General features: G+C 42.9%; 1 protein-coding gene across 6 annotated transcripts in view; it reads right to left on the bottom strand.

Annotated features, from left to right (window-relative positions):
• Positions 1–17,359, bottom strand: part of SPECC1 (sperm antigen with calponin homology and coiled-coil domains 1) — a 417,974-nt gene that overhangs the window by 59,958 nt on the left and 340,657 nt on the right. For all 6 annotated transcript variants that reach the window (XM_056559145.1, XM_056559144.1, XM_056559146.1 and 3 more), the window contains one exon: positions 10,513–10,615. In XM_056559145.1, coding sequence (XP_056415120.1) covers positions 10,513–10,615 — 103 coding nt within the window. The remainder of the gene's footprint in view (positions 1–10,512; positions 10,616–17,359) is intronic.

Raw genomic sequence — 17,359 nt, 5'->3', positions numbered from 1 at the left:
TCCATCAGCCCCAGCAGAGTGTCCTTTTCCATATGTCCCTCGATACTTCCTGCATATAATGTATAAGCTGCCGCAGAACGTGTTAGAGTTCATGCAATCCCTGTGAGAATGACAGCAAAAAATATCACTCCACAAAATAGAACTATATTAAAGACCCTATCTGTAAACAGTCATTTAGGAGCATGTTTTTTATGATCTGTGTATTCCATTGTTGTTGTTATTATTATTCGAATAACGCCATTTTTGGGCTTGTTTAGTTACCCATGACCTCAAATATGATCATAAAATATACAATCATTTGTATTAGGCTTTCGTGGAAAACAATTTGGTGTCTCGCAGAGGCGATGCTCTCCAGAGAATGTTTTTGTTTTACTGCATTGTTTACATGAAAAAAGAGGAGTAATATGCATCACCAAGTAATGATCTCACATAGTTTTTTCGGACTTCTATATGCCCCCCAAAGGGGTAGTCTGGGGTTACAGGTTATTTATTTATTTCCAGAAGCAGAGCCTCCAGTGAATTTAAAGACTGTGTGAATGACTGTGTGGCGCACCACGGGGGTGCGAAGTGAGGTGTAGGGGCAGATGGTGTTAACCATTAAGCGTTTGTGACGCCAGAGCGTGGTTTTAACCGAGAACCCCCCGAACGGTAGCACTGCTAGTCCTAGTTAGGCAGGGCAAATAAGAGTCCAAGGCCAGGTCAGGGGGATGAACTGTTGGCGCCTGCTGTTCCAGCCAAATCTCCTGAACAGTTTAAGTAGACCGAGGTACTTTGGTTGGTACCAGCTGGTTAGGACACACCTCCTCGACAGCAGGAGTAGGCCTGGGTATTTCTGTTGGAGAGCCTTGGTGCATATACTTGGGGTCCATAGCAGGTTGATCCAGATACTCTTCTTGGACAACTGCTCCCTTGACACTTAGTGGTAGAAGACCAAAGGGATTTGAGTCCCAATCTTCAGAGGGGAAATAGGCTTGATACAGGTGTATACTCTACTATCTCCCGCTCTTAAGAGAATGCATAGCTGGGGGGAGATAGTCCCTTTGTACTACCCTCCTGTTCACTAGGAGGATGCCCCCGTGGTGACCGTCCATAAGGGTGCCAAACCCCCTCACTGTAACAAACCTGACCACTGTTGCGCGACAGCGATCCACCCTCCTGGGGGTGCTCTACCTTCCTTATGTATAGGGCCTCCAATTTTGTTGTATCTTGCTTCTGCTCTTGTCGCACCTCGAACAGCAGCAGCTTTGGCCCATATCTCTCTATTCACTAAATCCTCAGTTCCTCCATGATAGCGGCAACTTCAGCATCTATTATGGCCCTTTCGGACTGGGCCGGAGGAACTGAGGGAAGGGACTTCCCTGGCAGGGGAAGCAGATGTTCCTTCATTTACTGGATTAAGTCAGGCTTGTCGCCACGTAGCCACCTAGGTAACGGTGGTGACCAGGGATGTGCTGGGAGCTGCTGGACCTGGGGCGCTGGCTCTGGACTGGGGAGAGATGGAGGGGTAGAGAATGTGGCCTCGGCCGGGGTACTCACTTCTGACTCCTCTGTGTCGATCTCCACCCAGGTCCGGTGATGGGGTGACAGCCTTACCGGCGAAGGCTCTCGTGGCGACCTCAGCGTACCTTCCGCCAGAGCTGCGGCCCACTCTCCATCATCTTCTGGCAGCAGCACTTTTAGGTGGACGTCTTCAGCCCCGATGGAGAGCTTGTGCAGGCGATCTGCTAAGTCCTGGAAAACTTGTGCTGCGGTTGCGCCAATCTGTTGGTCTTTCGGTTCCATCTTGGGACTCACATGTGGATAGCTGCGCCTCTGCCATCTTCTTACTCTTAGCCAACATTTCCATTGAACTGAAGAGGTCAGGCTCAGCAACGTTTCTTAGACTGGTCTCTACCAAAATGGCCACCGGCCAGAAGGACGTTATCAGCGGGGCCTGGGACCGGAAGTGATTGAGCAGTGCATCCTCTTCGTCCGCAGACTGGACACAGCAACATGATCCCCAGGCCCAGGGGCGGGACACTGGCTTTGGCGGGAATCCCATCGTGTGCTTCTGGACCAATTGGTTAACCCTTTCAGGTACAACTTTGGCACCCTTTCAGGTACAATTTTGGCACGTAACATGGCTTCAGTTCTGATTTTGCACATTGTGTTCACGACTTCATATTTACTTTCAACAACAGATAATGGACTCCTTTTCACCCCCCCACTATTTCACCAGCATCTTTAGTAAAACAAATTACTAACAAAGTCCCGTACACTTTTCTGGGGCAAACTTTTTCGCATCGACATGCAATTTCTCTTGGGCACAATTCAGACTCAGACTAGGGGGGAGGACTTATGGTTTTATGGTTAAGGCACACACCGGTATCCTGTTCGTGACGCCAAAGTTTGTGATGCACCACGGGGGGTGCAAAGTGAGGTGTAGGGACAGATGGTGTTAACCCTTAAGTGTTCGTGACGCCAGGGAATGGTTTTGACCAAGAACCACCCGAACGGTAGCACGGCTAGTCCTAGTTAGGCATGGCAAATAAGAGTCCAAAGCCAGGTCAGGGTTAACGGTAGCCTTACTTAGGTAGATAGATGGTACAGTCTTTACAGCTAGGCCAGGATCCCAGAGAGTTGACAAGTAACACAGGGGACCTTGCAGCTTGCTGGAACTTGCAGTGACTGACAGACTTTAGGACAGCCACGCTGACTATAATAGACTTGACTGAAGATAGTGACAGCAGGCAGAGATGACTTGACTTACTGAATTGTGGCTGTAATTTAGGCTTGAGGCCTCCAGATGTGCTGGACATTGGCACTGAGATGTCTGGACTGGACTTGACCTCAGGATCTAAGAGCAATGAATGATCAAAAAGAGAGATTGCAGTACCTCCCCTCTTATAAAGGGGGCCTGAGCAATAAGCCCATAGGCTAGCAGTGGGTCACCTGGTGCTCTCTGGATAACAAAACATGTGACAACCATTATCATGTGACTACCAACCATGTGACCATATCAAAGGTCCTTTACGCATAATATACTATTATACAGATTATAGGGGTACAATGCAGGTGAGCCCTGGGGACGTACAGGGACTCAAGCTGATTGGATTGTGAAATGCATATCCCGTACTGGGACATCACAAAGAAGTTGACAAAAGTAAAGAAATAAAGCCCAATGAAAAACAACAAGATATAAAGACGTATGGAACTAAGCAACAAGATATACTTAGCTATTAAAGGGTTATCTGGCGGAAAGTGCTTTTTTTTTTTTTTTTTTTTTATTAAATAAAGATGCCCAGGCTGTCTGCTATTTAAATAAATACAAAAAAATAAATAAAAGCTCTGCATATGCTGTTTCTGATGCTCTACCTGGTTGTTTCCTCTACCTGGTGCTGGGGCTGTCTCAGCCAGTGATTGGGCCAAACACCCAGCACCAAGAGGAAGGGCATGACTGAATTGGCCCAATACACAGATTGCTGCTCAGATTGGGAGTGCAATGGAGACCATCAGGTAGGCTGATCGGGGGCATAGCTATATAGGTAGCATAGGTAGCAGTCGCACCGGAGCCTTGGTGTCTATGGGGGCCCCAAAGCACATCTTCCCCATAAGAGACCAGTATTGTAATTGGCATATAGGGCCCTGGTGCAGATTTTGCATCGGGGCCCAGAAGCTACAAGCTACGCCTCTGAGGCTGATGAGTCCACAGGTCTTCTTTAACAAGGGCCGCCAATAGCAAGTAACCAGAAAATCCCTTTAAAGGGGTTCTCCGGTGCTTACACAACTTTTCCCCTATCCAAAGGATAGGGGATAAGATGCCTGATCGCGGGAGTCCCGCCACTGCGGACCCCCGGGATAATGCACGCGGCACCCCGTTTGTAATTAGTCCCCGGATCGTGTTCGCTCCGGGACTGATTACAGGCGACCACAGGGCCGGCCGCGTGTGACGTCACACTCCGCCCCTCAATGCAAGCCTACGGGAGGGGGCGTGATAGCTGTGTAAGCACCGTAGAACCCCTTTAAAGAAGACCTGTAGCCAACCAAGAAAAATAAGATGGTCCTATCATTAAATAGGTTAGGGTTCCCTGATCTCACACCTTTTTCCAATTCTCAAGATATGAGGGTTCATAGTTTTTCTTACAAATGAGTGAATCAGTCAGATGGGCATGAACCTAATTTTAACACTAGGAGTGAATATCAGGTGATGGGCGGGAATATAGTCAGGGGGTTTTGTAATGGACGGCTATACTTGCATTTATCACGCCCAAACTCCCATATCAATCACTATGATCGCTGGCACCAACAAGACTATTATATGCAGGCATCTTCAGTTACCCTTCAAAACCATAAACCGACAATATTTCAACCCTAGATATCTACAGAATTAACCTTGGTAACAATCCTAAAAAAAATAATCCCCCAAGCTAAGATAAATTTAGAGAGCCAGAGACAGAACTAACTAAAAATATGATGCAAGTACTCAAAATCAGACAGAAATAAAAGGGGAAAATCTGGAAATATATACTGGTATATAGACCTTTTCAAGTTACCCCCCCCCCCCCCCCATCCTTGTGTTTGTACTACGTTTATACATATCAAACAGAGTCACATATGGGCCTCTTTTATATCCTAATCAATATACGCAATACAATAGTGTTCACAACTCCATACTAAATTGCTGCGATTACCTGATGGTCACTCCAATTATTAAAATAAAGTTCACACCCATCTGACTGATTCTGTGAATTGTCAGATAAATCATTAACCCACATATCTTGGGAATTAAATGGTGTATCAAGAAGCCGTAAAAAAGGTGTGTGATTAGGGCACCCTAAGCTAAATTTTTGATTGGCCATACCCCTCTTTAATTCATCAAAGAAAAAAATTTGTGATTTTACCACAGCAACCAATCACAGTTCAGCTAACAAGCTCTGGTAAAGTGAAAGCTGAGCTGTGGTTGGTAGCTGTGGGAAAATCACTATTTTTTCTCTCACATAGTTTGATAAAACTGGGCCATAGTGTGGGTGACCTTCTTTCAAACAAGTTATCACTCACCAGAAAGAAAAAACTAATTTAGAGAGACTAACGATAGCGTCATTCCTTTTACTCTTTTAGTAACAATCGCACGGCTATCTCCCTCTCATCACACAGGCCACTTCATTACTATCCACCCCTCCTTCTGGTGATGTCTCCCCGCAGTCGTGCAATTCAGCGGCGCAGCTGTGGGGAGGGGCAAGGTCACCAGGAGGAGGAGTAAACAGTAACACAGGGACAGGTGGGAGACAGTGACGTGGGAGTCACTAAAATGCAATGGGAATGCCCCCATGGAAAGTTTTTCTGAATAAGAATATTTTTACTGTTGCTTATAACTCTGCAACAAGTCTACTGATTCTGGTGAGTGATAACTTGTTTGAAAAAAGGTCACTCACACTATAAGCCTAAATGTTCAACTAATCCTCTAGTTAGTTTCTTTTTAAGGCCTCATGCATGTGGTCCTGTTACAGATCTGTAATACAGAGCTCAAGATGTAATGAGCTAGCCTCAAATGATTTAGTATCTGGTTCTTATCAGTGAAAAAATATGGCGATATATTTATTTACTTTAAATGCGCCGGATTTATCACAGTGGCTCATTTTGTTTGGTTAATCTGGTGCATCTGTACACTGCAAGTTTAGACCAACCATAAATTGGCATACTGAATGCCATAATCATGCACCAAAAATGTGTCACCTTTTTTACATCACATTTAGGCACACCCCGTTCTTAAAAAGCCATCATCCTTTCTCAGGCGACGTATCAAACTGTTTAAAACACAAATGTGGCAAACATTAGGTGAGACAGTTTTTGGTGCAATTTAAATCAGAATTCTGAACACTACTGATCATCTTATCATTGCCCATTTGAAGTAATTCATAACAGATCTAAAAAAGGACAAAAACTGGAAACTAATTCCAGAATTATGCAGAGACAGTAAAAACTACTCCAAACGGCCGATGCAAAAGCAAAATTAGAATATAAAAGAGAAAAGCCGGTAATTATTCACCGGTAATTCTGTTTCCCAGAACCATGACAGCACCACCTGAGAGAGCGACTCCACCCCTAGCGACAGGAAACCTGAGGATAAAATGAAACTCACTGAGGCCGAGGAGGAGTGTTCTTCTGAGACCAGAAGAGCCTTCTTAATTAGAAAGCATAACATAACATTATTGAAGAAGAGTCAAAGAAAGTGGACCTTCACCACGTGAGGAAATAACCCCTATAACATAATATAGGGTGGGAATGCCCTGGTACTGTCATGACTCAGGGAAAGAGAATTACCGGTGAGTAATTGCCAGCTTTCCCGGTCGCCATGACAGCACCACTTGATATCAGAGAAAAACCAATTAGGGTGGGATTACTGACAGCAAGACCTTGCGACAAAAAGAAAGGGAAGAAGAACTCCCAGCGTTCACCCGATAGTGACAAAACAACGTATGAGGTGAAGACCAGGTAGCTGCCTTGCAGATCTGATCTATAGAAAGCACCCCTTTTTTCTGCCCAAGAGGCGGCTACAGCTCTGGTTGAGTGAGCTCTAAGACTAACTGGGGCAGGTAAACCTGATACTGAATAGGCTAAACTAAAGCTTGTCTAATCCACCTAGACGGGGAGTTACTACAAGTTTTTTTGCCCTCATTTTTTCCGGCAAACTGAATAAAAAGGGAATTACACTTAGTCCTATCTAGATATTTAAGGACACACATTCTATCGTCTAAGGTGCTAAAAGATCTTTCCCGGTCATTAGAGGGTTTAGAACAAAATGACAGAAGAACAATTTCCTGAGATACATGGAAAGTGTACAGTACTTTAGGGAGATAAACAGAATCGCATCTTGGGTCCTCCTTGGAGCTCATGCTGACAGTTGTTGGCTGGCATCCACTACGGAGGATGCAATCCTGTGCTATCAGACCGCACTTCCGCACTGCAGAACGGCGTTCCTCTGCATCATTCAATGCGCCCGGAGGACGCGCGCAGAAGAACAGGAAGGACCTCCTCCGGCAGAGTAGCCGGCCGCCCGGACCTGCACGAGACCCCGGCACCAGCAGTAACATCAGATAAAGGCGGGCAGAGAGGAGCCAGGCTCAATACTCCCAGACTAGGGAGACTAGTTAGGACTGCCTGGACCCCGAGACTACAGAGATTTAGAACAGCTCCGGTGTGAGGTGGTTTTTTGCGCCCCCGTAGATCCATGCGTCCGCTCCTCCCCCAGCTCTCCGAACATTTCCGAAGCTAGAACTGGGGGAGGGCAGAGCAAGGGGAGAGAAAAGGTACACGCCCCCTCCCTGAGCTCGGCTGGACGCAGATCTCCACGACACGCCCCCTGCCTGAGGACATGGATCGCCACGGAAGGTCCCCTCCCTCATCTCCCCGAGCTGAGGACGTAAATCTCCACGGCAGGTCCCTCCCTCATCTCCCCGAGCTGAGGACGTAAATCTCCACGGCAGGCCCCTCCCTCATCTCCCCGAGCTGAGGACGTAAATCTCCACGGCAGGCCCCTCCGTCATCTCCCCAAGCTGAGGACGTAGAGCAGTGCTCCCAATGAGCTCTGTGTGTAAAGGGGGACGTACTGTACGGGCTAAAGGGGACATACTGTACAGGCTAAAGGGGGACATACTGCACGGGCTAAAGGGGGACAAACTGTACAGGCTAAAGGGGGACATACTGCATGGGCTAAAGAGCCTGTGCAGTATGTCCCCCTTTACACATAGAGCTCATTGGGAGCACTGCTCTATGTCCTCAGGGACGGGGCGTGCCGTGGAGATCTGCGTCCAGCCGAGCTCAGGGAGGGGCGTGTACCTCCTCGCTCCCCTTGCCCCAGTTTTAGCTTCGGAAATGTTCGGAGAGCTGGGGGAGGAGCGGACGCATGGATCTACGGGGGCGCAAAAAAACACCTCACACCGGCACGCCCTCAGCATTTTTATCCATTCCTGGCACAGGGACTCCTGCCCCAGACAGGCTTCCTTAGCTCATAGGAAACACACTGAAGGCGAGGAGGAGGGTTCTTCTTTTTATCCTCAGGTTTCCTGTCTCTAGGGGCGGAGTACCTATCTTAGGTTGTGCTGTCATGGCAACTGGGAAAGAGAAATTTAAAGCACTGACAGGAGTTACATAGTCCTACCAATAGCTCTAACAAGTTGTAAAATTCTGTGGGTAGTATTCCATACCCATACCCTTTGTCTACCATCTTTTATGGGCATGAGAAAGTGATAAATGTATAAAATGTATGTACTTTACAAAACAATTACCACTTTATTTCCTGTAAAGTAATATCTATTCTTGTTTATGTTTAGTCAGAAAAGGAAATTTACAGGCGACTGTCTTGTTCTTGTTCATATCAGCTCTACAAGCTCTACAGCACAACATGCTGATGCTCTAAACCAAAGTAGAATGTGAGGTTTTTAGCTTGCAAACATAGTGTTGGCGTTCCACAACCGCAGGGCAAAACTACAGGTTTGTCATAATATTTAAACCTCCATCTTATTAATGTTTAGCTCCCTTGTGTGCTGCCAAAACAGATCTAACACGTCAAGGCATGGACTTCATGAGACCAGTGAAGGTGTTCTGTGGTATCTGGTGCCAAGATGTTAGAAGCAGATACTCTGGGTCCCATAAACTGTAAAATGGGACCTCCATGGATCAGACCTGTTTTTTTTTTTTTTTTTTTAGCATATACCACTGATTCCTAATGATAGAGAGACCTGAAAAAGCTTGAGACCAAGGTAAGACCTTTGTCCCAATTCTTAAACCATTCTTTGACCATTATTAAAGTGTGGCAGAGCACGCTGTCCTACTGAACGAGGCCACTTCCATTGCTCCATGGTCTAATTTTGATGCCCATTGCATGCACTTTCAGTGGTGGACATGCCAACATTATCTTTTCTTTTTTTAATTCTATTTAAAAAAAATGTTTTGCTTTTCAGATAAACAGAGATTAGACAAAAAAAAAATCTAGAACATATCATAATTGTATCAGATGGTGTAAAAACGCACGTACATTAATTCCACATGTCTCCTGCACATTACAGTAGACTGCCAAAGAGCACCCAATTTTGTCCTCTGGTAGGCAAATGCAAAAAGTACCCAATAATACTCCAAACACCAGCAATAAAACCATATTAAACATAACAAAATTTCAGGTATCAAGATGGGGAAACACTAAGTGAATCCACTATCCTGTTGAGATAGACAAGTATACGGGAGGGTACAAAATCAAAACCCTAACAGATTAGAAGAAATCAGATAAATAAAGGATGACATAAAAGAAGAAAAGAAAAAAGAAAGGGAAAGCAAGCAAGGAGGTAGAAAAAAAGGAGGGAATTGGTCAGGACTGAGACTATGAGCGATCTTAACTTTTAAAATGACTGTGCCAAGTGTCAAAAGTTAATTTATATGATAGGAATGCTTTAAGGCTGGGTTCAACTGTGTTGTTTTTTTAAATATATTTTTATTGAACAGATTTTATCAAATATAAAAGAAAATAAAGAAGGCAAACAATAAAATAGAACAATTCCCTTGTACAGCTAGAAAATGCTGGCACCAAAGGCAGGGAAGCAACAGTAGTGATAGAGTCACTTCCGGTTTCGAGCAAAGTACACATGTGTCTTTTGCAATGATACAATGAGCAGGACAATAAAAAAATTGTGCCGGCTGGTTTGCTACAAGCCAGACACCAACGACACCAAATAGGTTGAATTTTGGATGTAACCTGCAATGGAGGCTCCAATACTGGTGTGAACTCAGCCTAAGGGTCTATTCGTGGCTGATGCACAAAAAGTATGATTAAAATAAATTGTGCAGAGAAAGTTTGTGTGTGTGTGTATATATATATATATATATATATATATAACAAGCCCAATGTGGGTGATCTACAGTAGTTGTAAACTGGAAGTACTTCACAATAAGCATAACATCCCATCAATAGCAATATCCTGTAATAAACAGAATAATAATTCATGGTTTGTTGAGGTTTAGAAAAACAAGTCTGGTAAAGTTCTCTAGAAGTGAAATAAAGAAAAACATAACTTTATATGGTTAAATGAGAGGGAAGGAGTGCAAAAAATATAAAATGTAACTTTTAATAAAATTAATAATTAATTAATAATAAAGTTCCCATGTCTGTGTTCATTTGTATTCCAAAAATGGTTTAGGTCCCTATATATTGAATTAATCAATTATAAAACCATTATATCGTTTTGTTTTAAAATGTCTTTTTATTGAATTTAACAGAGTAGCAAGACATTTCAGACAGATAATAAATCCCATAGGAGATCATTATATAGAGACTCAGAACATTTTAAAATACAAATCAACACAGTCATGGGAACTTTAAATCGTTTTTATTGTCACAAATAATCACCTTTTAGTGGACTAAAAAAATAAATACGGTACATACATTATTTGTACATCTTTCTCACTTACCCTTTTTCCTTATGTGCTACATATCCAGTGCTAAAATTGCATAAATATAATGTTATTGGATTTTATAGAACTCACCGAATAACCCTCTGTTTTCTTTTGGCACCATTTCAACAAAGCATTTCTTTTGGAGCCTCCATATTCTCTGGCTAAAGCAGCTAAGGGGTCTTTTCTTTCCACACTGAATGAAAGAAAATTAAAAAAATAACTATACAGTATAGTAATGAAGATAATGCTATGTTAACATATTTTTTTCTTAATACATGCAGGTTATTAAACACCATAGTATAGAGAATTATGTTCACCCGGCACCACCCACGCAGTGTAAGTCAGGCAGTCTGCTTGTGAACAAGAGCCAAATTAGAGGTGTATTCAGGTGGTCATGAGGCCTCCCATCAGCAAAGGTATTGTGAAAAATTAAATCCGCAATTAGAAATAGAAAATGAGGGCACTCACCTCCCACGATCTTCATGAAAAGTATTTATTCCAACAAAATTCAGGAAAGACGATAACACCTCTTGTGCTCTAGCGTGCAGGGCAGATACCTACAGGAGAGTCTTCCCCTTGGGCGATGGAGGGCGTTTCACTCCAGATGGCGTGAACCGGCTGCCGTCCCCCCCTTCCAACAAAGTTCAGGACAGATGATAACACCTCTAGTTCTCTAATTTGCAAGGCAGATACCTACAAGGGAGTATTTCTCTTGGGTGACGGCGGACGTTTCACGCCAAGTGGCATCTCACCAGGCTCCCAGGGGGCCTGATGAAAACACCATCTGGCGTGAAACGGCCGCCACTGCCGAGGTAAAGGCACTCCTGTAGGTATCTGCCCTGCACGTTAATGCACTAAAGGTGTTATCTGAATTTTGTTGGAATAAAGACATTTCATGATGATCGTGGATGGTGAGTGCACTCATTTTCTATTTCTAACTGTCGATTGAATTTTACATGCAGGTTATTATTTTTCCCCCCCTAAAATAAAAATCACTGATAAAAATTGATGCAAGATATGCCATGAATGTTTGAATGATACAAGTCATCTAGATATGTAGAAAATTAGCTTTTCTCCTGACCCCCATCCTGCATGGTGAGGTGGCGTGACTGTTTCAGTATTGCCTAATAGAAGCTGATGCAAAATCATACAAAGAAGCTAAATTTTGTAATAGTCACAAACACCATCATAAAACCTATTACATTCTCCCAATAAAAAAGCTATTACAAGATTTTGCAACATTTTATGATTTTGCATCTGCAACACTGGCCTAATATGGCTACTCCAAAAGAAGTGAATAAAATGATGCAAATGCACAAAGACACCTGTCCACTTCTGCCTGGAATTTGGATCAGGCAGGGCGAAGATTGAAAGTTAAAACATTTATGGCGTATCATATGGAATTTCTGAAAATGTTGTTGATGGCAATACTCCTTTAGGTTAGGGTCACACGTAGCACATCTGCTGCATATTTGATGCTGCAGATGCACTACTGCCTGTCCTTAGAGCATGCAACCAGATGTGCCCGTGTGTCCTGCTCCCAGCAGCAATCCACCGCTACGAGCAGACACATAGAGAGCTGCGAGTCCCACGTGAATGTGCAGCTTACCAGACATTGCGGACACTTCCCCTGCTCCCTGAGCTAGGCTGAGAGCGGCCGTGAAGTCTGACGTACACTGCGCATGCGCTTGTGCAAGACTCGCAGGTCCCCTTGTGTCTGCTTGTAGCGGCAGATTGCTGCTGTGAGCAGGACACACAGGCATAGCTGGAGGCACACAGTCAAATATGCAGCGGATGCGCTACGTGTGACCCTACTCTTAGGGTCTATTCACACGAACAGTATCCTGCACATATTTCATGGCTGGATTTGATATGCAGGATTTTCTGCTGCAGATTTCATTTTAATGATTGAACTCAGATTTAAAACCTGCTCATCAAATATGCGCAGAATACTGTACGTGTAAATAGACCCTAAAGGGGATGTTCTGCTGTAGAGGAGCAAGAGCTCATTTTTACCCAGGACATTAGAAATGTATTGCAAAGTCATATATTGTTCGAATGATGATTTATTTCCTGTGCCTGTACAAAAAGTAGCATTTTTCTTGGCCACGCATTAATAAAGATGTGATTAGATATTAGCTTAAACAAGACACCGACTGATCTAATTAGATGACACAGATAAACTAATCTTTTCACAAAGCATTATCTTGTCTCCTCCAAGTGTTAGGAAAGCGGAAGGGAGAGGTAAAGAGAAGAATATGTCAGCAGAAAGGAAGGAAAAATGTATTTATGTTAAATGCATGGTTCTTATAACAGTAAATACTACTTTAAATAATGAGGAAACTCTTCGCGTATTGACTGATGGAGTGAATTAGTTTGTTGGCCAATTAATAGTTATCATTACTACAACAACCAGACTGTAAATTTGGGAATTTGACATATATATATATATATATATATATACACATACATACACACACACACATATACATCTAAATATACATACATAAATATATATACATACTATTACATGTCCACTTAAGAGCAAGGTTTCATCCTTTTCCTAAGGAAACCAAGGCCCTGCACGGAGCTCTCCACCCTCCTCCAGTAATATATAATCAGTAAGTGACCAGACTGAGAAGCATGACCCCCTCCTCCTTTTTAAGGCATGGCCAAGCGTAGAGTTTACATAGTCAAGCACTAGTCCTTACTGCCTTGGTTGATGATGGAGGTGTACCAAGAGATGAACGCAGAGCTGGTGCAAGAATTTATTCCACCTTAGGTGAAAGCTAATTTTGCTGCCCCTTGACTTGTCCCGATGTATGGAGGCGCGCGCAATGTCAGGATGTTAGACGGACCTGACCTTAGTGATCGCCCTTGTCTGCCCCGGAGGTAGCGATGCGCTCGTCCAGCAGGCTGAAAAAAGTGCTTCGGTTGGGCAGGTGCTTTGAATGCTTGCTAACTTTATTGCAGCAGATAGAGTGGTGCCCCCATCAAGAGGGCGCTCCAGACGGCTGCCTATTTTGCCTATAGGCAGAGCTGGCCCTGGATGAACCCTATACTGCATTTTTGAACAGGACCTTTTTCACCATGTACATGCCTGGCAATATGTATTGTTAAAAACAACATCAAAATGTTGCATAATTAAACAGTAATTAAGTGTAGGGCAGGACTTCACAGGGGCATTTAAATTAGCTAAGTGATAGCTAATGATTATCCCAAAGCCTCAACATGTTGCCATGGAGTCTTGGCCTTACGTATTAACTGGTAACTAGAGGAGGGTTCATAGCAGCCTTTGCATATAGATTTAAAAGGATTGTCCAGAGGTCATAAAATATGTTTTATATGGATAGGGGTTATGTAAAACTAAATAATAAGTAATACTAAACTCCACTGATCCCATGCAGCTCCCAGTTAAATGTCCTCCGGTCCCCTGCTTCTTACTGTTTTTTTCTGCTTCTGAGACAAGTTGTCTCGGCTGGATCTGCCTGCCCAGCCAATCACTGGCCACAGCGGTCTCCCACCTCTGTCAGTGACTGGTTGAATGGGCAATTCCTGCTGACACAGTTTGTCTAGGAATCATGAAGAAGTGGGGACCAGGAGCTGCAGGGGATCTGGGAAGAGGAATATGTGTTATATTTTATTTTTATGCCACCCAAGCTATATGTAAAACTTCCCCGGACAACCCCTTTAACCTAAGTATGAATCAATACATGTTCTCAGTCCAGTTAATAGACATCTATACCACTGCCTATTGTACATGAAAAATGTTGTTTACTACACTAAGCCAGCGCTCTAGTAATATTTGTAAATCATTCAAATGTGTGCGCATTGAACTCCACTGAATGTAGAAGGAGAATAAGTAAAAGTAATTAATATCTTTACAAGATAACACACAAGAAGATCGAGACAGAAGGAAGGACCTCGAATAATGTTTCCCTGATGTCACAATTCTTGGGAACGATAGAGAAAAGTTCAATTACAGCTCATTGAGTTAAAAGGTACTTCAACTCCAATGATCTCCAGGGAGGAAAAGGCCCCCCACAAAAAAACAACTGCTATTATTTAGAAAATATGAGCTCCACATCGGACCCACAGTGCTTAAGACATCAGCAGAATTGAAGGAAGTGGTTGCTGTCATTCTAGAATTCCTTAATCCTCTGGTGTGCCATTGACAGCTGTCCATATGGATGAAGTGATACTATATTTCCCTCAAGGAAGGATGTACTCCAGCGTAAAAGTATCCTCAATGTTAAGGAGCACAGTGTACTACCGAGCGGACTATTCATTCACACACTAAGGGAATTGAATACTAAATGTCTTGTAATAAAGATGGTAAACATTCTGTTTTGTTGAGATTCAGAGACCAAGTGAACTTAAGGACTCAATAAATAACCTTTCACATTGCAATTTAAAAAAAAAAACTACAACTAAATAACGCCCCTCAGGGGACACATATTTTTAAAAGGAGGTTAACAAGTTTGTTGATAACTACAATGAAGATAGTAAAATTCCCGGAGATTGTAAAATTCCCTCAATTATATGGACTTTGGTGAATAATTGTTCAGTAAAATCCATACAAAGGTTTTTGCTTTTTGTGACAAAAACCCTTTACCGTCTTGACATTGTAAAATCTATTTACTTGTCCTCAAAGAATTGCAGCACTACTTCACCAGTCCTTGTGGTGCCAGCACCCTCGACTCGATTACAGTCCCAGTAGATATCCACAAAAATGGCGCAGAGAGTGCCTGTGTAAGTAATGCTGACAAACAGCCTAGCTGTCAGCCCCCTTCCCCTCTCAAATAGAGAGAATGGAAAATAGCTCTGCAAATCAGCTTAACAACAGTAAGAGCGCTAAATTCACCTTGTCACCACGTTGAAGGGTTGATCTAATAAAAACATGCAAGTTTAAAAAAAATATATAAATAAAAAACATTTTTTTAAATTAAATATATATATATATCATCCAACGAAGAGACGCAGCACTCCAAGAATCAGCAAAGGGATATTTATTCCATCATATCCAGTCAACAAGCAACGTTTCTGCTCTCTATGGAGCATGCTTGAAAAAGGCTCCATTGAGGAGCTGAATCGTTGCTTTTTTTGTGTGACATGAGGAAATAAATTCATGTTTTTTGCATTGGAGTGCTGCACCATTTTTGTGGATCTATATATTTTTTATTTATTTATATATATCTTTTTTTTTTTACTTGCATGATTTTATTAGATCAACCCTTCAACATGGTGACAAGGCGAATTTAGCGCTCTTACTGATGTTAAGCTGGTTTGCAGAGCATTTTTCCATTCTCTCTATTTGAGAGGGGAAGGGGGCTGACAGCTAGGCTGTTTGTTAGCATTACTTATATAGGCACTTCTTTTCTCTTACTTGTCTAGCCAATAACAGGACAGAACTTACTTCTCTCTGCTGTGCCATGACATAGTGTTAGTGAAAGTGCTCTAGGCTAAACTGGATGGCAAGGTGCTGATGCTGATGGATGAACTGATGCACATGTTAGCAAGGCGCTATAGAACAGACTGAAAGTAAGAGCCTACACTAAACATTGAAGTTATTCTGCTGATGATAATGATGACAAGCCTAAAGACTAAAGGGAGGGGGAAGAAGAAGATTGTATTCAGGAGGCAGCTCTGTGTACATAAATTAGCACTAACACTGATATTGTTACAAAAGGATAGAACATTACAGGTGGTCAAAAAGAACAGGGTAGCTTTGATTTCAGCCTGACAGGCAGTGAACAGCAGTTTGCAGGGATGGGAAACATCTAGTGGCTAAGAAGTTTGTGATCTACAAATATGTTAGGAATCACATAGGTCATCAAACAAATTGACATTTAAGCATAGCCAATCAGTGGAAATGGGAGATTGACCTTCAGAAACCTTACCATCACTGCTTTTTGTCAGTAATCACCCAAAATATAGTATACAATATATGATAAGCTTTAAAAACAATTTTATGCCACATATGGCTTGGATGTTCCTGGCATATGTTTTTTCACTCTGGCTAGACACAGTTATACGATTTAAAATACATCTATTTTCTCTTAAAAAAAAACCATGTGTATAATAAAACCTAGTTCTGAGTAAGAAAGCATTTGTGCTGGCTGAGAAATACATAAATATGTTATGTCTACTTGGGCCTTCTGGGTGATCTCTAATTATAGGCGGCTAGCCGTGGTTTTAACCTGAGAAATAAACTTGAGAAATAAACTGAGAAATAAACTTGGACTTGACATGATATTTTGCAAAACTTGTTAACTAATGCCTACACATACTTAAAAGGGTTGTCCAGTTTAGACTCCTGAGTAAATAGAGGGGGATCCTCTGTTCAGGAAAATGTCTTGGCCAGAGTGGACAGTAGTTACAAAGAGCAATTCTTGAATTACCTGCCCCAGCCCAAATTTTTCAATTCCCCTGTGGTGGCACTGCAGGTAAAGTGAACGCCTACTGGCAGGTTTCCCCACTGGGTTTCATTAGTGAGACAACATTTTAAATGGGCACTGTCACCAATTTTTTTTTTTTTATATGTTGTAGTACTTATGTACTACAACATATCTCTAATATACTTTTATTATAATTTTTTCCATTAAAATTGTTTAATTTACATTTAAAAACCAGCCACTAGGGGTCAGCTGCAGCCTGACATGACGTCACGTTTGAATTCGGACCGATGCCGGCCGGAGCGAGCGATTTGAAGGAAGTGGATGCGGGCTGTGCGGTATGGAGAGGGATGTGCGGCCATCACAGATACAGTGTTCACCTATACAGTGTGCCTCCAGTTGTTTCCACACTACAACTCCCAGCATGCCCCGACAGCCAATAGATGCCAGGGCAAGCTGGGAGTTGCAGTGGGGAAACAGCTGGAGGCACCCTGTATAGGTGAACTAAGGGCAGAAGTGTGCCCCCCCAGCAGGCATCAGTG

The sequence above is a fragment of the Hyla sarda genome, chromosome 2 (genome assembly GCF_029499605.1).
Source record: "Hyla sarda isolate aHylSar1 chromosome 2, aHylSar1.hap1, whole genome shotgun sequence".
Taxonomy (NCBI): domain Eukaryota; kingdom Metazoa; phylum Chordata; class Amphibia; order Anura; family Hylidae; genus Hyla; species Hyla sarda.
This window is presented reverse-complemented; position numbering and strand designations above follow the sequence as displayed.